This window comes from Colletes latitarsis, chromosome 3, assembly GCF_051014445.1.
Source record: "Colletes latitarsis isolate SP2378_abdomen chromosome 3, iyColLati1, whole genome shotgun sequence".
NCBI lineage: Eukaryota > Metazoa > Arthropoda > Insecta > Hymenoptera > Colletidae > Colletes > Colletes latitarsis.
In genome coordinates this window covers 42,154,758-42,173,396 of record NC_135136.1, presented here as the reverse complement: position 1 = coordinate 42,173,396, position 18,639 = coordinate 42,154,758, and the positions used below count along the sequence as shown (strand labels likewise).

At 46.0% G+C, this 18,639-nt stretch overlaps 1 protein-coding gene across 3 annotated transcripts in view; it reads right to left on the bottom strand.

Annotated features, from left to right (window-relative positions):
* Positions 1-18,639, bottom strand: part of Btk29a (tyrosine-protein kinase Btk29A) — a 126,023-nt gene that overhangs the window by 29,786 nt on the left and 77,598 nt on the right. The window contains exon 1 of one of the 3 annotated variants that reach the window (XM_076762630.1): positions 5,841-6,234. The exons of the other annotated variants lie outside the window; for them this stretch is intronic. Within the exon in view, the coding sequence (XP_076618745.1) occupies positions 5,841-5,940 (100 nt within the window). The 5' untranslated portion in view covers positions 5,941-6,234. Of the gene's footprint in view, positions 1-5,840; positions 6,235-18,639 lie in introns of those variants that run through there. 3 annotated transcript variants of the gene reach the window in all.

Here is an 18,639-nt window from a genome sequence, read left to right as displayed (position 1 = left end):
GTACGTTCTCCGGTGGATGGAGACGGGGGTCGATACTTTCCAGGGAGAAATATCGCCGATAAATTTCCGGTTGTCGCCGATACGTAGATACTCGATCGTGATATTTTCTTGCCGTGACGGTTTCTAATAAAGCGCGAGACGGCGACCAACTTTTCTGTTTTAAAGCCGGCCATCGATTCTCGGCGGAGCCTGCGATCGCGGAGATATTAAGACGCGGCCTAATTCTGTCGATAAGCCGCGAAAGACGGGCAACGAATTGAAATGGACGCACGGAACCGCGGACGAAGTTTGTGGGACTAATTCCTCGCGATAATTATTATCTGGCGGGACGAGGACTCGAAGAATTTCATAGTGAATTCTTCCACGGTAGTTTATCGTGTTTGAACTGCCATGGAAGACCGTTCAAACATTTGTTTTAGCGTCGATATTCCGTAGCATCGATTTGGACGCATTAACACGTTTATTGTTATCTCCAAACTCCATTCGCGGCGGAGGATTCGTCGTCGAGTGCCAGCCGCGAGCAAATAATGGATAATGAGAGCTTGAAAAAAGAGTAAACATCAGCATACGTCGCAGAATCGAATATTTGTTCGTGAAAAAAAAATAAAGTAACACCTCGTGGATGACGTTCGCGCGAACAACTGCAACGAGAATCATTTTGACCAAAAAGAAAAAAAAGAAAAAATAACAAAAAATACAACGGTGCAGCAATCTAGGCGTTAATTGGTTCGGCAAACGAATAATTTTGCTAGTCCCTGTTGTAACAGGGGCGTTTGTGCAAACTCTGTTACGCTCGTTGAAGCGCTCGCTCGCCTGGCTGTTGAACATCGGATTACGTAAAGGCCGGGGAGCTGTCTTTTAAAACGAAATCGTTAAAGCCGACGCCCGGAGCGTTAACAATTGATATTCGAGGCCTGGCCGAACCCATGCGGCGCGGCAATTACATTTCAAATTCGAGACTTATCGTCCGTGACATCTTTTCGAACGCGACGGCGATGCCAGAGCTACGTCGCGAACGATTTTCAAGGCTGCCGGCGTCCCTCCCACCTGAGAAACTTTCTAAGGTATCGGTGAAAAGCCAAGAAGAGCGATTCTCCTCTCGCCGACGAGGTCATCGAACGACGCCGAGCGTTCCGCTCGCTCGTTTCGCCCGATGCAGATGCTACAAGGCGCCGCGAAAAAAGATCTGGATCGCGATCGTGCCGTTTGCGATTCCGCTTCGCACACGATGGACGAAATTTCGAAAAGAACACGATTTTACTGCCAAAACTTTGTTTATTCTATAGATTTACGAGGCTTCGAACTTTATTGAAAAATTATAAGAAAATGGTTCAACGCTTTGACAGTTTGATCTCCTTTTCTGACGCTGTTACATATTTTTTCTCTCTTTCTTATATAATAACAAACGTCCATTCGTGTTATATAACGTCCGCAGAAGTTTACGCGAAAAGGAAGATTCGAACGCTATAGCGGTGCACATCCTCCTTGAAGCGTTTTAATTATATTCCCTGGAAAAGGAATTTTGATTGAGGGCCAATTATGTCCGCACGATTACAAGTTAGTCGTAAAGCAAGAATTTGTAATCGGTGGCTCGTCGCGCGTATAATATCCTTCGTACTTTAAGATTTTTACGATAATTTGACGAAACTAACAATTACTTCACGATTATGCACAAGTTTCCTCGTTAATTTTTACGTTCGTTTTACCTAACAAATCCGAGAAATCGATGATTCGTGCAATTCATATCCACGAATCTAAAATTAGAGACTGAACATCGAGGCACGTTTGTTGCGTGGGCGTTGTACGAAGACTTCCGTGGCAAATCGTACAGAAATTTGCAAAAGATCCGGGAAAGAGGAAAGCTTCCAGAAAATAACGTTTAGTCGGTCTTTCAGAGGTATGGAAATCAGCTCTTTTTTTCGCGTTTGCTTCGTTAACATTCGTTTGACAGTTGGCGAGACGCGTCCTCGAATATATTCTCGGTTCGATTCGTGCATTTTCGAGTGCGAAGGGCACACGATAAGCGTGCACGAACGCGAATCGACCTTGCGAATATCGTTTAGAATGCGAGGCTGTGTGCAATCGGCTCGTTATCTACCTGCAGAAGCGACAGATGTTCGACGAACGACAAAGAGTTTATTGTTCCTTCGTCGCGTGCGCGGATCAACGTTATCGCTGTCGTTCGGTTAATTACGCATCGATATTTCTCGTTTTTTTTTAAATTGTTTGCGCGAAACGAAAGCGAATAATAAAATGTTTAATCTGAAAACACCTGTTTCGCGGAGCAATTTTCAAACAACAAAACTCGTCGATTCGAAAGCTGGAATATCGCCGATAGAAATAATCCAGTATTCCAGTGGATTTATCTATCCTAAAGAAATTACGGAGGGCACCGTTTGGGCGCTTGTCTCGTAATTTGTTCGATTTCATCGAATGTAAAAAAAGGTTCAAGGCGACCTCGAGAAAATCTATTGGAAAAAGAGTGAAAGCTCGCGGTCGAAGGCGCGAGAAGAAGAGGAATTCCGCGCGAAGAATCGATTCGATCGCGGGGATCGCTTCCGTGTGGTCGATTGCGAAATGTTCGACCTACGATACTCGTTGCAAAGCCATAATACAACGTCGAACCGACTCGCCTCGCGAATGTCAGACTCGATGATCGTCGCGCCATATAAGTACGTCGCCAAGTAATTGTTGCGCGCGTGAAATTCGCTTCGACGAGCGTCGTAGTATTTTAACCATTAAGCGTCCCGCTTTTTATTAACGTTAACTATCCTAGCGGCGTTCCATTAAATGCAGAAATTTCACCGAGCAATTCCGCCGTTCCACGACCACGGTAATTAGAGAACATTGCTGGTAAATTAATACCTTATGCTCGTGGCAATTTGCGCATCGAGAACTTCGCGAAGAATAGCACGAACGCTTTGCAGCCGCTGGATATTATTCTCTGCGCGAGTTATCGCGCTCTGTTGATGCTTACAAAGAAAATCGATCCCTCTTTCTTTCAACGAGAACTCGAATTAATAATACTTGTTCAATAATTGATCACTGTAAAAATTAACTGATATTTCTATGATAGTTTCTTTAGAGTTAAAAATTAGACTACAGTATCATATTTTAAATACGACGCGAAGAGAAACAGAAATTGTCGATTCGCGCGTTCGAGGGAATTTTTTCCCAAGAAAGATGAACGCTGTTCCTATAAAAATGAGCCTGGACGCCGGATCGTCGTAGTAAGAACGCTTCTCTATAAAAATAATGGAACCATGAAGAATCATTCCTGTAAAGGACGTTTCTCTATAAAAGAAGTGGCTCCGTGTAGGATCGTTTCTATGAGAGCGTCCGTTTATAAGAAAGCGGTTGACCCACGTAAAATCGATCTCCTGTGTTTTTCTGTCGCACAAAAGACGAGGTTCGCGTTGAAAAGTGCTGGGGAAAAAATCAAATGGGTCTGGCTTGCGGGGAGAATGGCGCTTTTGACCATGGACGGCAAATCTGGATCTAAAAGTTCCGTAAAGAGGCTTTGTGTTGTACCGTTATCGTTGCTGTTAGCTTCAATTTTGTTAAGGCGATGCAACAGACTCGAAATATAATTACAAATGATAGTGTTCGTGCGTGATATTGAAGCTAAAGTTCGATCAACTTTCCCCATTTCGGGTCGGGCAGTTCGAATTAATTTGCAAAAAGCGCTGCGAACGGAACGGGCAAATAATTTTTTAGAAAGTTCCGTATCGCGTCACATTTTGAGTAAAATTGAACGCAATGGGAACGTCGCGTTCGAGTTGATTGGAATCGGAAAGGTCGGTGAACTTCGAACGATTGTTCTCGGCGTTAGACAAACATTTAATTATTTAACGTTTTCGCATCTAATAAAACGATGGGATCTCGTAAAATTTTCACATCTAATTGACTTTTATTAGGCTGTTGCGCGTGAAACGAGTGCTTTCTATAAATCCTCGATTGTTTCGTAGTATGTTCTTAATATCAAAATGGTGTTCTTATGGTAATTTCATCCACTGTGTCAAAGTGGAACCGGTATTAAGTTACGTCACGTTGGTCAGCTGTGTAGTATCTGTCCTTTCGATCGACGGTTTTAGGACATTTATACGGGTCATTTGCTATCTGGAATCTGTATCGAGCACTTGTTACGCGTTCGATTTGTCGACACCATAATGAATACGTCAACCTGCGGTCAAACGGTACAACGAGTCGAAAGGCGGATCGCTCGATGCAATTGCGATCTTGACATTAGGCGTGGCAGGAACGTTGCGATTCTGTTCTCCTGGAAGAGCACGATCATGGCGGTAAAGGTCTTCGTTCCGTTCTGTTTTCAACCGGAGGAAATTATCGGTACGAACGATCGGTTTTAAGGTCGTTTCTGACCCACTCTATCCAATTACATACACTATTTTGACGTAAAATAATGCAGGGTGATAACCAAAAGGTGGGGACAAAGTCCTTGAACGACCAATTGATTTTGCCCCGAGCGTAGCAAGTTGGTTAAAGACTTTCTATACAGAAAATTATATTTTCCGGCGTGTTAAACCCGAGCGCATACATTGAATCGTATTATAAAAAGCAGAATGGCTGCCGGTTTTCTATACAGCTATTGTTTCCTGCTGACGTTCGTCTGGCCCGTTATATTAAAAAAAAAAAACAGCTTAAAGTTTCGCAGTGTGCAGTATTCGTAAAAATAGGTCAAACTCTTAATAAAGGAGAGTTTGATGAATTCGAGTTCCCCGGTCGAAAGACGGATTTTTAATCGTCGTGGTACGAAGAGTAAGTATCACGATTACGAAATAATTTTGACAGTTGTTCGATGGTCGGAGTCAGGTGGAACGTCGATGGAATTATCTCGCTCTGACATTAGGCGTCGAAAGAAGAAAACTCCGGTACTATTCTTATGAAACGGATAGCGCTCGATCGTGCTCCGGCTGCTCTGAGCTAACCTTTTGCATTTTGCGCAACCGATATTTCAATATGAACACAATTGCGCGCGGATGCTTTCCCCTCGAGTGAACCGAAAAAGGCGAAATACACGACGAGGAGTCGCCGGTTTGGTTTAGAATTCTTAAAAGGGAAGGCTACGGACGCGGAACTCGAGCTTCGATTGAAATTTAGCAAACATCCCGGCACGTGCCTGGTACGAGAAAACCCTAAAAAGGCGATTGTTGAAACTTTCATACGTTGAACGTGGCCCGACAATGGCACCGTATCGGTCGAGGGTTAAAAAGACCTAATTCTTAGAACCGACTGCGCCAGTTGCTCGCCTCGTCTTGCGATTGCATTGTTTCGCGAGTCAAAAGGCACAACGGTGCATCGAAAATGCAGTTTACGCTGGCAATGGTAAACGTCTTTATCGTGGAACAATGCACGAGTTTTTTCTGCCACAAACGAGCAGGTGTATCGTGTCTTGGCTCGACACCTTGCGAGGTACAAAACGGTTATGCAATTGTTTTCGACCTAAAAACATGTAAATGACAATTTGATGAAATTTGTGAAACAGCTTAAAAGCTTGCACGGAACAGAATGGAACGTGAGTTACCAAACGAGATAACCGTGGTCGTTGGTTGTAAATATAAACATTTTCTAATCACAGAGCGCGAACGCGGCGCGTTACGTGCACGTAAAAAATACAAAATCACGGTTGAAACAGGCACAAGTACAGGAAATGTTACATGAAAGCCAGGATGCGCTTTACAGAAGAACGGATCAACGATGCGAAAAATGACCTAAAGACGCGCAGGAAACGCAGCTCGAAAATCGCGATTTATTTGCCGAGGGAGAGGATCGAGGCGAGAAATAACGTTTTCAGAGAATCGGATAGGAGATCGGGGACCTACCGGAATTCGCGTGGCCGTGTCCGGTGGTGCTGTTGGTCGCCGAATGAACGGCGTTCGTCGCCGCGTTCGCGACGTGCTTCAATGCACTTATCACCATCATATCTTCTATCACAGTCGAACCCACCGGTATTATATCACAGAACCGGACATCCGAGCACTCGCGGTTTAAAATCTTGGCCGAAATTCAGGTGGGAATCAAACCACGAACGTCGACATCGCGCGTGTCGCGCTTTAAATTCCTGTTATCGAGGCGCAACGACGCCGTTAATTCCCGAATTTACACAGTTGGATCGTCTACTCGTGCAAAATAACGATTCGAATCGCGAGCGGCATACTTTGCTCGTTGCCTGGCACTCTCGTTTGTATTTTCCAACGTACACATCGATCGCGTCGTATTCCACGAACACTCGTCCGCGCGGCGCGTTCTTTTCGATCGATCGAGGCTTTCAGACGATCCCGATACTCGTAATCCAGCACATTCTCCGAAATTACGGAGCTCTCGGAGCACGTTCGCGGCTTTGGACCGGGCAACGGGCGTTCTATCGTCGATCCTCGCGCGAAAAACCGTCGTCGGGAATGGAGGAACGGAACGCACGGCGGTCGTGACTGTCGTCTAGGCGCGACTAAGTAGTTCCAGCACGTAGAACGCGAAAGGCAGTCGCCAGCCAGCCAAGCCAGCCAGTCAGCCAGGTTTTGCCCCTCTTCTTCTTCCTCGGCCTTCTTCGGAGTTTCACCTTCACGGAAGTCTTGGCTCTCGCGAGCGAGACTCGCGTGTAGGTGTCGAACACCGCCGGATCCACTCTATTTCTTCACCAGAGGGGGATGACCTGGAAGCGTTACGCCTATGGCTTCGCGATAATCGAATAGTTACGCCGTTTCGACCCACTTCGCTCCCCTTTGCCCGGTTCGAAAACGTCTCTGATATTTCGGTCCAACGGGCCCCTAACTCCATTATTTCGTACTCTAAAAACACTTAACGTTAGGTTTCCGCGCCAAAAAGTTCGAGTCTTGTGCCTGAAACTACCTCTCTCTTTAAGAATGACGTTAATAGCGCAGATTCGAGGCGAAATTTCATCTTGGAAGTTCGTTTCTGACCCTCGATCCAAGGCGTCCGATTTTTCGCCTTGAAGCGAGAAACTGTATTTAATTATTCTTTGGGTGAACTTTGAACGCGACTGGGTTTACGATACGCCTTAAATCTGCTATCTTGGAGTCTCGCATTCGAGGACATATTCCGGTACAGCCTTCCGTGCGGAAACTTCCTGCCCAATAGAATCATCTTGGCGGATCGGGGAAGAGGAAACGCCATTTTCGTTCTCCCAGTCGTTGGTCGATCGCGAGAATATAGTCGTTAGCTATTTCTGCGATTCTTACCACGTTTTTGCACATTTCTATCGACAATGTATCGAAGATTATTATCGAATCGAGTGTACCATTCCAAGATAAAATGAGAACGATGTTCAGAGTTGCGTGCATATAGTCGAATATAGATTGAGTCAAGTTGACGTTGTTCAACAACGTATCCCGAGTGGACTTTCATCGATGGACAGATAGTACTTGTTTAATTGCTCGTTAAATGTTTCGTTTGTCGGTTGTTTCCTCCGCGAAGCAGCGATACGACAATAATTTGTCGTAGAATACCCGATCGTTTATCGTCGTGGCCGAGCGTAAACGGTGCTTACAACCTCCAGAAATTCCACTGAATTTTCGATGTGTACATCAGTAACTCCGAATTCTAATTAGAACTTGAAAACCCTGGAGTCCCCCGTCCGGTTCTCAATGGCAATTAACGTATCGCAAACCCACGGGCATTTCGAACGGACTCGGATCTGCGGCGCCGCATTCTAATCAACGAATATTTACTGCAACATAAAGTAACTAATCCCTGCTTTCGTGCCAGGAAAAGTCTCGAGATGAGAAATTCAAGCGACCGGAATTAATAGACGGATACTACGCTAAAGTTATCGATTACTAGTGTATCAGATTATTAATAAAAATAAGCCAACGTTGAAACTGTTCCAATTTTGTAGATTTAGAATCGCGTTAAATATTCGAGATTCGACGCATTCGAACTTGGATCGGTGAAACTTTGAACTATTTTTGGGCCTCGATGGACTTTCTATATTCGTTGGCGAGCATCGTTTTTTATTTTACTAAATAAATAACCGGGCGTATCGAGCGAGGGGTCCCTTAACAGGGTTAATTGGTATCGCCGTAATTAGACGAGTGAAGAGTCTGGGAAAGATACCCGCGAAAACGATATCTCCTTTTTAAGCGGAAACGTTAAAAAGCTCGACGAACATCACGAGTGGCGTTTCGTCGGAATTCTCGCGTTAATTAGGCGTTACGATACCTATAAGGGAAGCGACACGATTCGTTTGATTTTCGTAATCGACGCGGGCCATTGCCTCTAATTCGTGGAACGTTTCTTTCCAGCTAATTTAATATATATAGACGATCAACGATAATCTGTGTCGATACGAGAAATATATTTTATCGCTTCGAGTATTTAATAAACGAATATTCATGCCACGACAATCACGGTGTAGCGACTCTTTTGTCCAGCTTTTATTCGGCAAATATTTGAATATTAATGGATCGTTTGTCTTTCTTTTCGCGGTAAATGAAGAGGTTGGAAACAATCGAGCGTCGATCGCGGTCGGATTAAAGTATTAGCGGGATCGATCGCCGTGTACCTGTCGTCGACCTAATAAGGTACCAGTTTCTGGCTGCTCGGCGGTCAAACGGTACGTTGAGTCAAGTTTCACGCACACGTTGCCTCTAAAGGCGAGTTTACACTTTGCCAGTCGGAGCCAATCAGGCTCATCAGGGATTTGAAACGTCGGGACGGCATTATTGGCCACTGTGTTGCGAACTCGCGTAACAATCGCTTTGATGTAGTCGCCGCCTGCAACGGAAGCCCGCAAATTCACGAAAATTGCTCGACGGCTTTCACGTCCTAGCCCTCTACAGCCCAATATTTATCTGCTCCTAAAGAAAAATGGCAAACGTCGATCCTGAGATACTAATTAATAGATAAAATTCAGCTCACCGTGGCGTATGTTAAACCTCGAGTTTATTAATTCGCTACTTCAAAAAAGAAGGAAAGAGGTTGGCAACAGGAGACGCGGACGCAAAAGATTAAGTTTGTTGTCCCGTATCTCGCGATACACGATAATCCGTTGCACGATCCCGTCGCTTGTTTGCTCCGATAACGTCACTCGATATTCTTCGTCGAAATTTAAGAGTCCCAGACAACGGGTTCGCTGGAATATACAGAGTGTTCCTAGTATTCGTAGCCACAGGATATCCTCGTTTTCGATACGACACGATTCACTCTGGGTACGTCTGTGCGTTACTCGCTGTTTCTACTTACGCCTATGTCCGATTCGAGAAACTGTTTCTTCTTTATTTCTTCGCGAACCCTGTCCTCTTGCATCACGAATAAACGGAACACCCTGTAGAGAGAGCGCGGTTTCGTCGTGTGCGGTTGGCGAACGGTGCAACGAATCGAGTTTCATTCACACACACGCAACACACGGGTCGTGCTCCCGCGATCCGGCAGGTGAACACAAATCGAGAAACACGAAAAATGTTACACGGTCACCATTTCGCTTTTACAACATTTTCGCGTCTTTTTCTTTCCTTTTTCCCCCTCCCTCCCATCGCGCGTAACATGATTTCGCGAACGCCTTATCCGGTATTAAACTCGAGACAGATAATAATTTAAATTACGAGCCGGTGTCACTGAAAAAGATACTCCGGTGACCGTCTGCCTCCCGTTCGACGAAGGTACGCGAAAATTATTCGCGAGACGTCGTAAAATTTTATTATTTCATTCTGTTTCGAGCGCGCTTTACGTCGTGTAATAATAATAATTTCCTTCTTTTTTTTTTTTATTATTCGCCCGCTCGTAAATTTCCTATTGCCGTAAGCTCAGAAGTTACGATCCACGGTATATGTAGTTTGCTGGCGATAAGAGCGAGGCGCTTAATCGAACCGAAAGGGTTCGACCGATACGCGGACAAAAACCGTCTTTCGTGGAACAGTGCGAGCGCGCCACCGCGATAGCTTTTTTTTTTATTCCTCTTTTTTCACCGACGTTTCCTCTCTCAAAATCGAATCCCATCGACGCCGCCGTCGAAGTGGGCTTCGCTTCAAAATTCAATGACCTTCTCGAGCTTTCCAAGCACGAACCACGACGAGTAGAATTGCTGCCGAGATATATCGATGCGAACGCTTCGCGTTTCGATTTCTCTTATTGGTTGCCAATGTACACGAGAGTGCGTACGTTCCGGAAGGATTGTATTTCCCGTTATTGAAACGAGAAAGATTACGTGGATCGCGTCTTCGCTGTTCAGTTTAAACGATAATAATTTTCCTTATAGAAGCCTGTTAGGCCATTTACCTTGTTATAATATTGTGATAATATTCAATGTCCATACTGCAAAGTCGATCGAAGTTGACCTGCGTCCGATCAACAACAACGTTCAAACGCAAGTTAGTCACCGTACCTGGAAAGTCGTAGCCAATATTTCATTTTAACTTTCATTTCCATAATTGGGATCGCGATATGAGCTGGAATCGGCTGATTGGACGAAGGATACGTACTTGCTGGTTGACCGGTACGATCGATAAAATGTGCTTTTACTTGTTCAGTAGGTTAATAAACGACCGACCTAGGATTTTCCGAACAACGAGTTAGCAACGCGACGTCGAAGTTCGAATCGAGCGACGGCGTAACGCGATATGGAAGCGAGGCATGCGGGGCAAATTAAATTACGAGTCGGTGCCTCCAGGTATCGAACTTCCGGTCCGTAAAGGCGTCGAGAAAACTTTCCCGGCCGATTAGTTCGGGGAAGTTGGTTTGCGTATATTACGCGCGATAAAAAAAACCCCGCTTAACGATCATCGACTATTATTTTTCAATAATGGCCGCAGTTCGAGCGCAATTTCGTTGCGCTAAATATCTACATGATCGTAATTAACTGTCGTCGGATAATTTATCCCGAGACATGGATCCGATCGATTAAGCCGATAGATTCTATCTTCCTAATCTCGGTGAGGCGGTACCACCCGCGCTCACCGCAAGACAACATTCAATCGCTTCCCGTACTAAGGTCTCGATTACGGTCAGGGCGCGATTAATTGGCCGTTCAAGGTCACTGAGCGGTTACCCCCTCTGCCTCCCCCTTTCAGAATACCGCCATTCCGTTCCCTATTAATTTTAGACACCATCTTCTTAGCCATAGGCATCGATAGTGATCCTAAATATAAGAATAAAGTTCCTCGAGCGTTTATTGGCAAAATGAATCGACTTTGCGGAAACTGTGGGACGAAGGAGGGTTCGTTGAGCGGTCCATCGACCAAAGTTGTGGTTAATTGGGGGTTGGTAAGAGCGGCGGAGATAGATTCTCGTCGGAAAGTGCTGAGTCTGGGATCTTGTGCGGCTCGCGAGGACGCGATCAGTCATTTTCCCGTTCGTCCTGCTCGTCGGTCGGAACGGAACCGGAACTAGTCCGATCGCGGAGGACGACGGGCAACGCCGGCTAACAGCTTTCCAGGAGAAATTGCCTCTCGCGGCGCGAATCTTTGCCTTTGAGCCGAGAATAGGGTCGAGAAACGAGCAGGCCTCGCTTCTTTGTTTTCCTTGCAGAGAACCTTTTATATACCATCCCTCTCCACCCTTTCTGTTCTCGCTTATCGATACAATTCCTGAATATTTCCTTTGAAAATGGACCTCTCTCGCGCGGTCGGTATATACGTTGCGTCGCGAATTTGCATGAAATTCATGAGAGCGACGCGAATGCTTTGATCCTGGATTATACTTTAGAAGAGAATGAATGTCGCATTTTATATGCTGCTTGTTGCGTCCGTAGACAGGGACGGTCGCTGGATCAAATTTCTGCAGGTTTAAATTTAATTTTTTATTTCCAATTCGAAACGCAATTAGTAACGCCTGTTTAAATCCTGCTGCACGATCTAATCCCGACTCGGAGCGTACTGTTTGGACTTTCGTGGGTGGGTGTTCCGGAGGTTTCGGGCGTCTGGAATTTCCAGAGACTCGCAAACCCCGATCTCGCGTTACGGTTCGACGCGGCTCTTACATTTCATCGAGGAAACGTACGCGTAGCAAGCTGCTAACGTCGCGATCGACGTTGCAGACACGGGGGCTAATAGAAATTTAAACGCGTCTCTCCTCTTCGCGAACATTTCTGATAATAATCCATTAACCGGCGCAACGATCCTGGTGGTTTTCTTTCCTGATTTCACTTTACGTTTTCGCGTAATTGGATCGTAATTTTGATCCGGACGGAGGTTTGCCCCGACTCGTGTTGAACTCGTTTCGGTGAAACGCGGTACCCGAACTAATTTGACCGTGTAATCTGGTCGTCGTTCTACGTGTCCTCTTCCGTGTCTACTACGAGTCTCTTCCGTCTGGTTCCCTGGGAAAAGCGTTCTCCGCGGAGCAGACAAAAGGACATTGATTTTGGATCAAGGGATTCGTCCCCGTAAGCTTTTCCAGATTCCGCGGGACACGGCAGAAAAAAGCAACAAAAGAATCCTCTTTTCCTCTCTCTATCTTTCTCTCTATTTCCCGTGCTCCGTCCGTTCAGTCCGTCAATCGGCTCTTTGTTCGTGCTGCTCTTTGCATTCTAGCTCGCGCAGAATGGAGCACGGTATCGTGCTTTTTGCCCCGTACACTTCGTATTTTTTCGGTCGAACCGTCAGCCAGCCAGCCCCTCTGTCTCCTCCGGCTACCCTTCGCGTTCTTGTTCGAAAGAACTGAGACGCGAAGCCCCGCTGTAATCGACTGAAAAATACATCCCCGAGTCCGCGCCGATGCACCGATCCCGCCGGCAGTTTTTCATGCAACGAGCCACGCTGCATGCCAATTCGTCACGAGTCCAGAATCCTTTGCCTAAGCGACACATCTCTCGTGCATCCCCGGAGTCGATAATCCACCTACTCCGGACGAGCAGCCATTTTTTAATATTCCTCTTCGAGCAAGAAGCCCCTCTCAGGGGCGGAAAATGTTCCCGCGTCTCCCGAGAAATAAATAACACGATCGAAGTTTCGCGAAAGAAGACCGAGCTTCCGCGAAGAATTAACGGGCGGTAGTCAGCGATTATGGTCCAAGGGATGTTTCGTAAGCAGGGTTCGAACTACTTTACCTCGATAGGGGACGAAGTGGCACGCTTCGCGAGAAACAATGTACTCTCGTAACCCACACCGGCGCGTCGTTTAATAAAAATTGCTTGGACGGCACGAAACGCCGGTAAAAAGAGAGTCGACGAGGAGTTATTGAGAATCAGCACCTCGCGTGTCTTTTCTTCCGTCGTCGTTTCGCTTCGAATTGCTCTTTATCATTTCCCGCCCTAATATTCTTCGTCGTTCCACGGTTTACTGCAATTTTTGATAACGGTACACGCTGAAATTCCTCGCGTATCGTAACCGAGCCCCGGGGGGGGGGGGGGGTAGTTTGTAATTTAATTGCAAGCCTGCGGAAGACGGTTCGATTACCGCCGGAAGTTAAATTAGGATTCGAAGCTGCTCCAGAAACTATCCGAGACAGGAAGAAAAATTGACGGAGACGTCTGAAACGGATCCCGTTGCCGAACTAAACCGGATTAACGATCGCGAAGTCGATCGAGCGAGTTCCGAGGATTTGCATGCTGACTAGTCGATGCAAAACCAGAGGCCGGCTTCCGTGGAGTGGGACCGCCGCCAATTAAACGCGTCCCGATTTGAATAAATCGGGCTAATTCCGAGAGCCGCGTCAGAGGCGAGAGAACAACCCCGAAAAAAGGAAAAATGTCTGCGCCTCGACGCGCGGCCGTCCTATTTGTCGGAAGAAGAGAATAGCCCCGGTGTTCCAGCTTACGGGAGCCACGAAAAGAGGAGGAGTGGCGAGAAAAAGGGCAAACCGTGTGTATACCGAACCGCGCGGCCGCTTTTGTTGTCGTTTCTGGGCACCGACGTTCCCGGGGCCGTAATTAAAATTCTACAAACTTGCCCGGAAGTTTTGGACGATCTCCAAAATCCTCCGACCAGAGAGCCCCCGTCGATCGATCGGCCGAGCAAATCCCCCGGAATCACGACGGTGACGTTGTTAAGACGTTGGAAAAGGAAATGGCCACCCAGCGAACAGCTCTGCGGCAAATCGGAACATTTATATTCACCTTCTTCGGTGGTTTCTTGGACGTTTCAAAAAAGAGGCTAATGACGTGACTGTAACGCTATCAAATATTATACCCATCTCTAAAGGTCTTGCAGATTTTATTTGATCGCTAATTAGCTGCAACGTTAAAGTAAACTTCAACAGCCTCTGTGTACTTGGAAGAATTTTTTCCTAGCGTGGCATTTACAGAGTCGTAAAGTACCACCCTTCCTCTTTGATCTGAAAGAAAAATCGAGTCGCTGCGATTTTTTTTTCGGGGCGTGTCGTTTCGTACTTCCCCGAGAGATCCATCCCCTTATTCTCAACGTCATCAAACTAATCACCTGCGAGTATTTGCTCTCGCGATGTTTGAATTTTGCTGTTCGACGACTATGTACGCAACCGTGGAACACGGGAACTCTCTGGTACTGCCTCGAGAACCACTCACCGAAAACTCCGACGACTATTTCCCCGCAATTCATATCCCACGGCGCGTAGAATTCTCCGGTTCGCCGAGGAAGGAAGAAACAGTCAGCAAATTTAATTGAACGTCGACGATGCATTATTCCGTTTCCCGTCGGCCACCGTTCGCGGGAAATTTTACTCGGCTCTTCCATAATTTCGAATTTCAATTAAACCAGATGAAATAGTTGTCCAATCGCCCCCGTGATTACTCCCTCGGGCAATATTGTCTTAAGTATGTCTTCTGTTTTCCCGCTGTTACCAATTACCCACGAAAAAAAACTCTCCGCGTTCTCCTCGAACCCGTAAAACCCAGCAATTTTAATTGTTTTTTATCGTTTGCACCCGGCAACGGTCTTTTTACCAGCATTGCCGTTTCCTCGAAGCTCTAATGTTTTAATAACGTGGTCATCAGTTATTTGGTTGCATCGAATAAAAAAGTTGTATCACGGAGAGATAGTGCTTATCGTGGGATTTAACGTATCAAGTTTTAGCGTCTTCGCTTGGAAAGGAGCCGCAGTTTGTCCCAGTTTCCAGAACCATTTTGTACAAAGGGTGTCTTCGAGAGGCTGTTGAAAAGTTTACAGGCTCGTAGGTATACAAAAATATGAAACGCGTGCTAAAACGAGAGGGCGAAGCGTAGAATGTATCGCGTAACAAGTTCAAATTCGTTTATGGCGTGAAAGCCTTGGTCGCCATTCGACCCTGATGAGTTTCATCGAAAAGGAAGAGCAACGAGAGATTATCAGCGATAAAAATCGTAGGAAGAGATTAACGAGCGTCGAATTGACCGTTAACGTGGCTGGGAAAGTGGGCCGAACGCAGGCAGATAAATAAACTAGCGGCTAAACAGGGGAACACGTTAAATCCAAACAAGAACTACCTATCGATTAGACCACCGTGCGCAGTTATAGTGTTTCGACGGGACGGAATTTGATTCGACAACGAGCTTAATCGTAAATTCCTGAACCTGGAAACATCGCGATACACACGGGCTGCTCGAGCCAATGCGGTCGCCTGCACGGACCTCGTTGACAAACTGCAATCTAATGTTCGGCAAATATAAAAGGCAATCGAAGCCAGTAGTTCCGTACGATCGCGATACGGAATTACTAAAACTGTTCTAACGTTCCGTTGTACGCTGCCATATATCTTTATTACGATGATCTATACGTTTTACATATACATATCTGAAATTGAATGCCACGGAAAGTTTAAAACATTCGTGGAACGATAGGAGCAAGTAATATTATTGTACGTCCAAGTGAATAATTGTTTTCCAAGGAAAAGTGAACTAGCCTGCTCGAGGAATCTGCAAATGGCACTATCGAGATTCCCCGCGAACGGACGACGTTGAAATTGCAAAAATGTTAGTTGGCAAGTTTGCGCGACCATTAGCGAACAATTTATCGTATCGTTGGAGCGAAATCTGGCGTCGCGGGCGCGTCGAATCGATATTCAATTACGGAACGTCGCGACGCCCACCGCGGGAAAGCACGATAAGAGGCGACCGAGAAAGCGGCTTCGAAGATAGAGAATTATCGACACGCGGCTGGAAAATGAGCTCCGGACTGCGGAATGCGAGTGTTCTGTCCTGATGTTTCACCGTTGGACCTGCACGCGCGACGTTCGCCAGACCGCTGAACAAGCCCGGCCTCATTGTTTATCCGATCACGACTGGGGCGATTGTTCCGCGAAAATCGAGTACATTGAAACGCCATTTTAATCATCGGACCCCCCCACAATCTGCTTTAACGTCATAAAGGCGGTTAGAGAATGCAAACCTTCTCGCGGAGAGTCGAAACGGAGTTAAACTTTCCTCGAGGACTATTTCGGGGCTTTGCCGTATCGTCCCGTCCATTTTCCAGCGCGCCAAGTTCGAGATTCGATCGTGAATTCGATGTCAACGCGGGGATTCTCGTTTAACAGCTCTAAAACTAACTTGTATCTATCAATTTTTCCGGACAAACTATTCTTTGCATCGATTTGTATCCGTAAAAATTTGAAACCGAACGTTGATCAGCGGCTGTTAATTGTTCGAGAAACTGCGAATCGATACTCGTCGTTGTTATTAATTGCTGTTCGCCAACGGCTAATAACAGCGTTACTTTTCGTGGAGCACGACACGACAGAGTAACGACTAATTTCCAGCGGTTGATCTCTTTAAACGAACGCGACGATCGTTAATTGATCACCGAAATAATCGCGCGCTTCTGTCTCGTGTCGTCGTTAACGATTGCTAATTAGTGGCCGCCGATTGCAGCGTTCCTTTTTGTCGACCGCGGGTTGCGTTTGGCTCAAAATTACAACTAAAAAGCGACGAAGAATAGAAGGGAAAAAAGAATTTTTGTAGCAATTATTCTCTCTTCAAACGATGGCTAATTGAAAACTGATTATTCGAAACTAATGAATGCGTACTTGAACCCTGCACTCTTGTTATTTAATATTTCCAGGAATTTTGTTAATTACAATTACACGATCGATCAAGTGCACCTGTTAATATTATTACCCGATCGTTGGAAGTAACGAAGTATTGCTTGAATATGGTCCTAGAAAGACGCAACTTTTTATAAATACTTTTAATAGATTCGTACAAAGTATTACCGTGATTTTTCAATTATTTGGGGTAAAGTGGATAAATTAAAACCGAAAGCGTTTCGATAAAGTGTTTAAAACCTGCCGATGAATTTCTATACTCCGACGTTAGCTACATTATCAATAAATCGAATCCTATTTATTATTCCCGCAACGTCGTCCATAAATCCATTCGCGTCGGCTTTAGACTCGGAAAACCGATATCCAGTGATTATCAAACCGTAGTAATCTAATCGCGATTGCATCTCGTTGCCGGATACTCCTTTTAGTATCCTTTAGAAGGACCCAGCGTATTTAAACGATAAAAAATAGTGAAATCGAACAATGCTCGACCCTTCGTTTACGTAGTATTAAAACGTAGAAAAGAAGCGGTAACGAGGAAATCAAGGGCGGAGTCAGGGTCGATTTTTTCCCTTAGACTTCGACGCAAGTAGAAAAAGTGATTAATGGTCAGACGCGCCAGCCAAACTCGACTTAAATTTTCTCGAGAACGAAGACTCGAACGAAAAAATGTTGCTCCTCCTTTTCGACTTATTTTTACGCGTAGAACCACCCTCCGGCCGGGGCTCGAAATTATTTCCAATTTCCTGGAACTTCGTCCCTCTTTTTTCAACCGAAGTTCCGACTCGTCTAATACATCTCCGCGCGGGACAGCGTGCGAAAATTACTCCGTAGTATCGTGACTGCATTAAGCCCTGAGTTATTTATCACCGATGGATGCGCGTCGAGCAGCCCTCGAACTCCGGAACACCGAGCATCGCTTGATATTCCATCGCGCGAAGACGGAGCAGCCCGCCGGCGGATAATCCCCGGGGACTGAATTATTGACACCCGTAGGAGGCAAAAACCAAGGCACCAAGGGAGAAAATAGAATAGGGGCGGGGGAGGGAAGAAACGCAAGGTGTTGCCAGGACTGACATTACACTTGCTAATGGCTGAAGAGTGGAATGGCTGGTCCAGGCCAAGTTGTCGAGTGCTGCTTCGTGTGCACCGTACACACGATCATTAACCCCAATTACGTTGTGCGCACAACGGGTCCGAGTGCCACACGCTCCGGTCATAATGAGCTATTTGTGTGCCAGTTACCGGGAGGGGGGTGCGTCGATGACGCCAAGGCACGCGTCTGCGCGAGCTTCCGTTTCCTGCACGGACCGCGATAACGATGCACCCCTGAGTAATTCTTTCCAGTCACGGTTCCCAGCCAAACGCTTTCCCGGAAATTACCGAATAACCAGGATTTTACTTATCTCTCGGTACCCACGTTCTTAATCCCTTCGTTCTCGGCGCGACCGTACGAATACGCGTTTTTATTCAACCCCCCGGGCAATTTATATTCCCACCCTGTGCCACGCGCCTTAATAATCGCAGGGATTTCTAAACGTGGAAATAATTACTTTCGTCCCTTACCAACTCGGGTATTTTATTAGACGATTAACCCTCCGACGAGTCAATCTTCTTGGACGATGCACACGGATGGAGAATTAGATTTAATACAAAATAGAATTTAACCCGCGTAGACTGCTCGAACCTTCAGCAGCCATCCTGCTGCAAGATAGCGAATCGTTTCTCTCGGCAGACTTT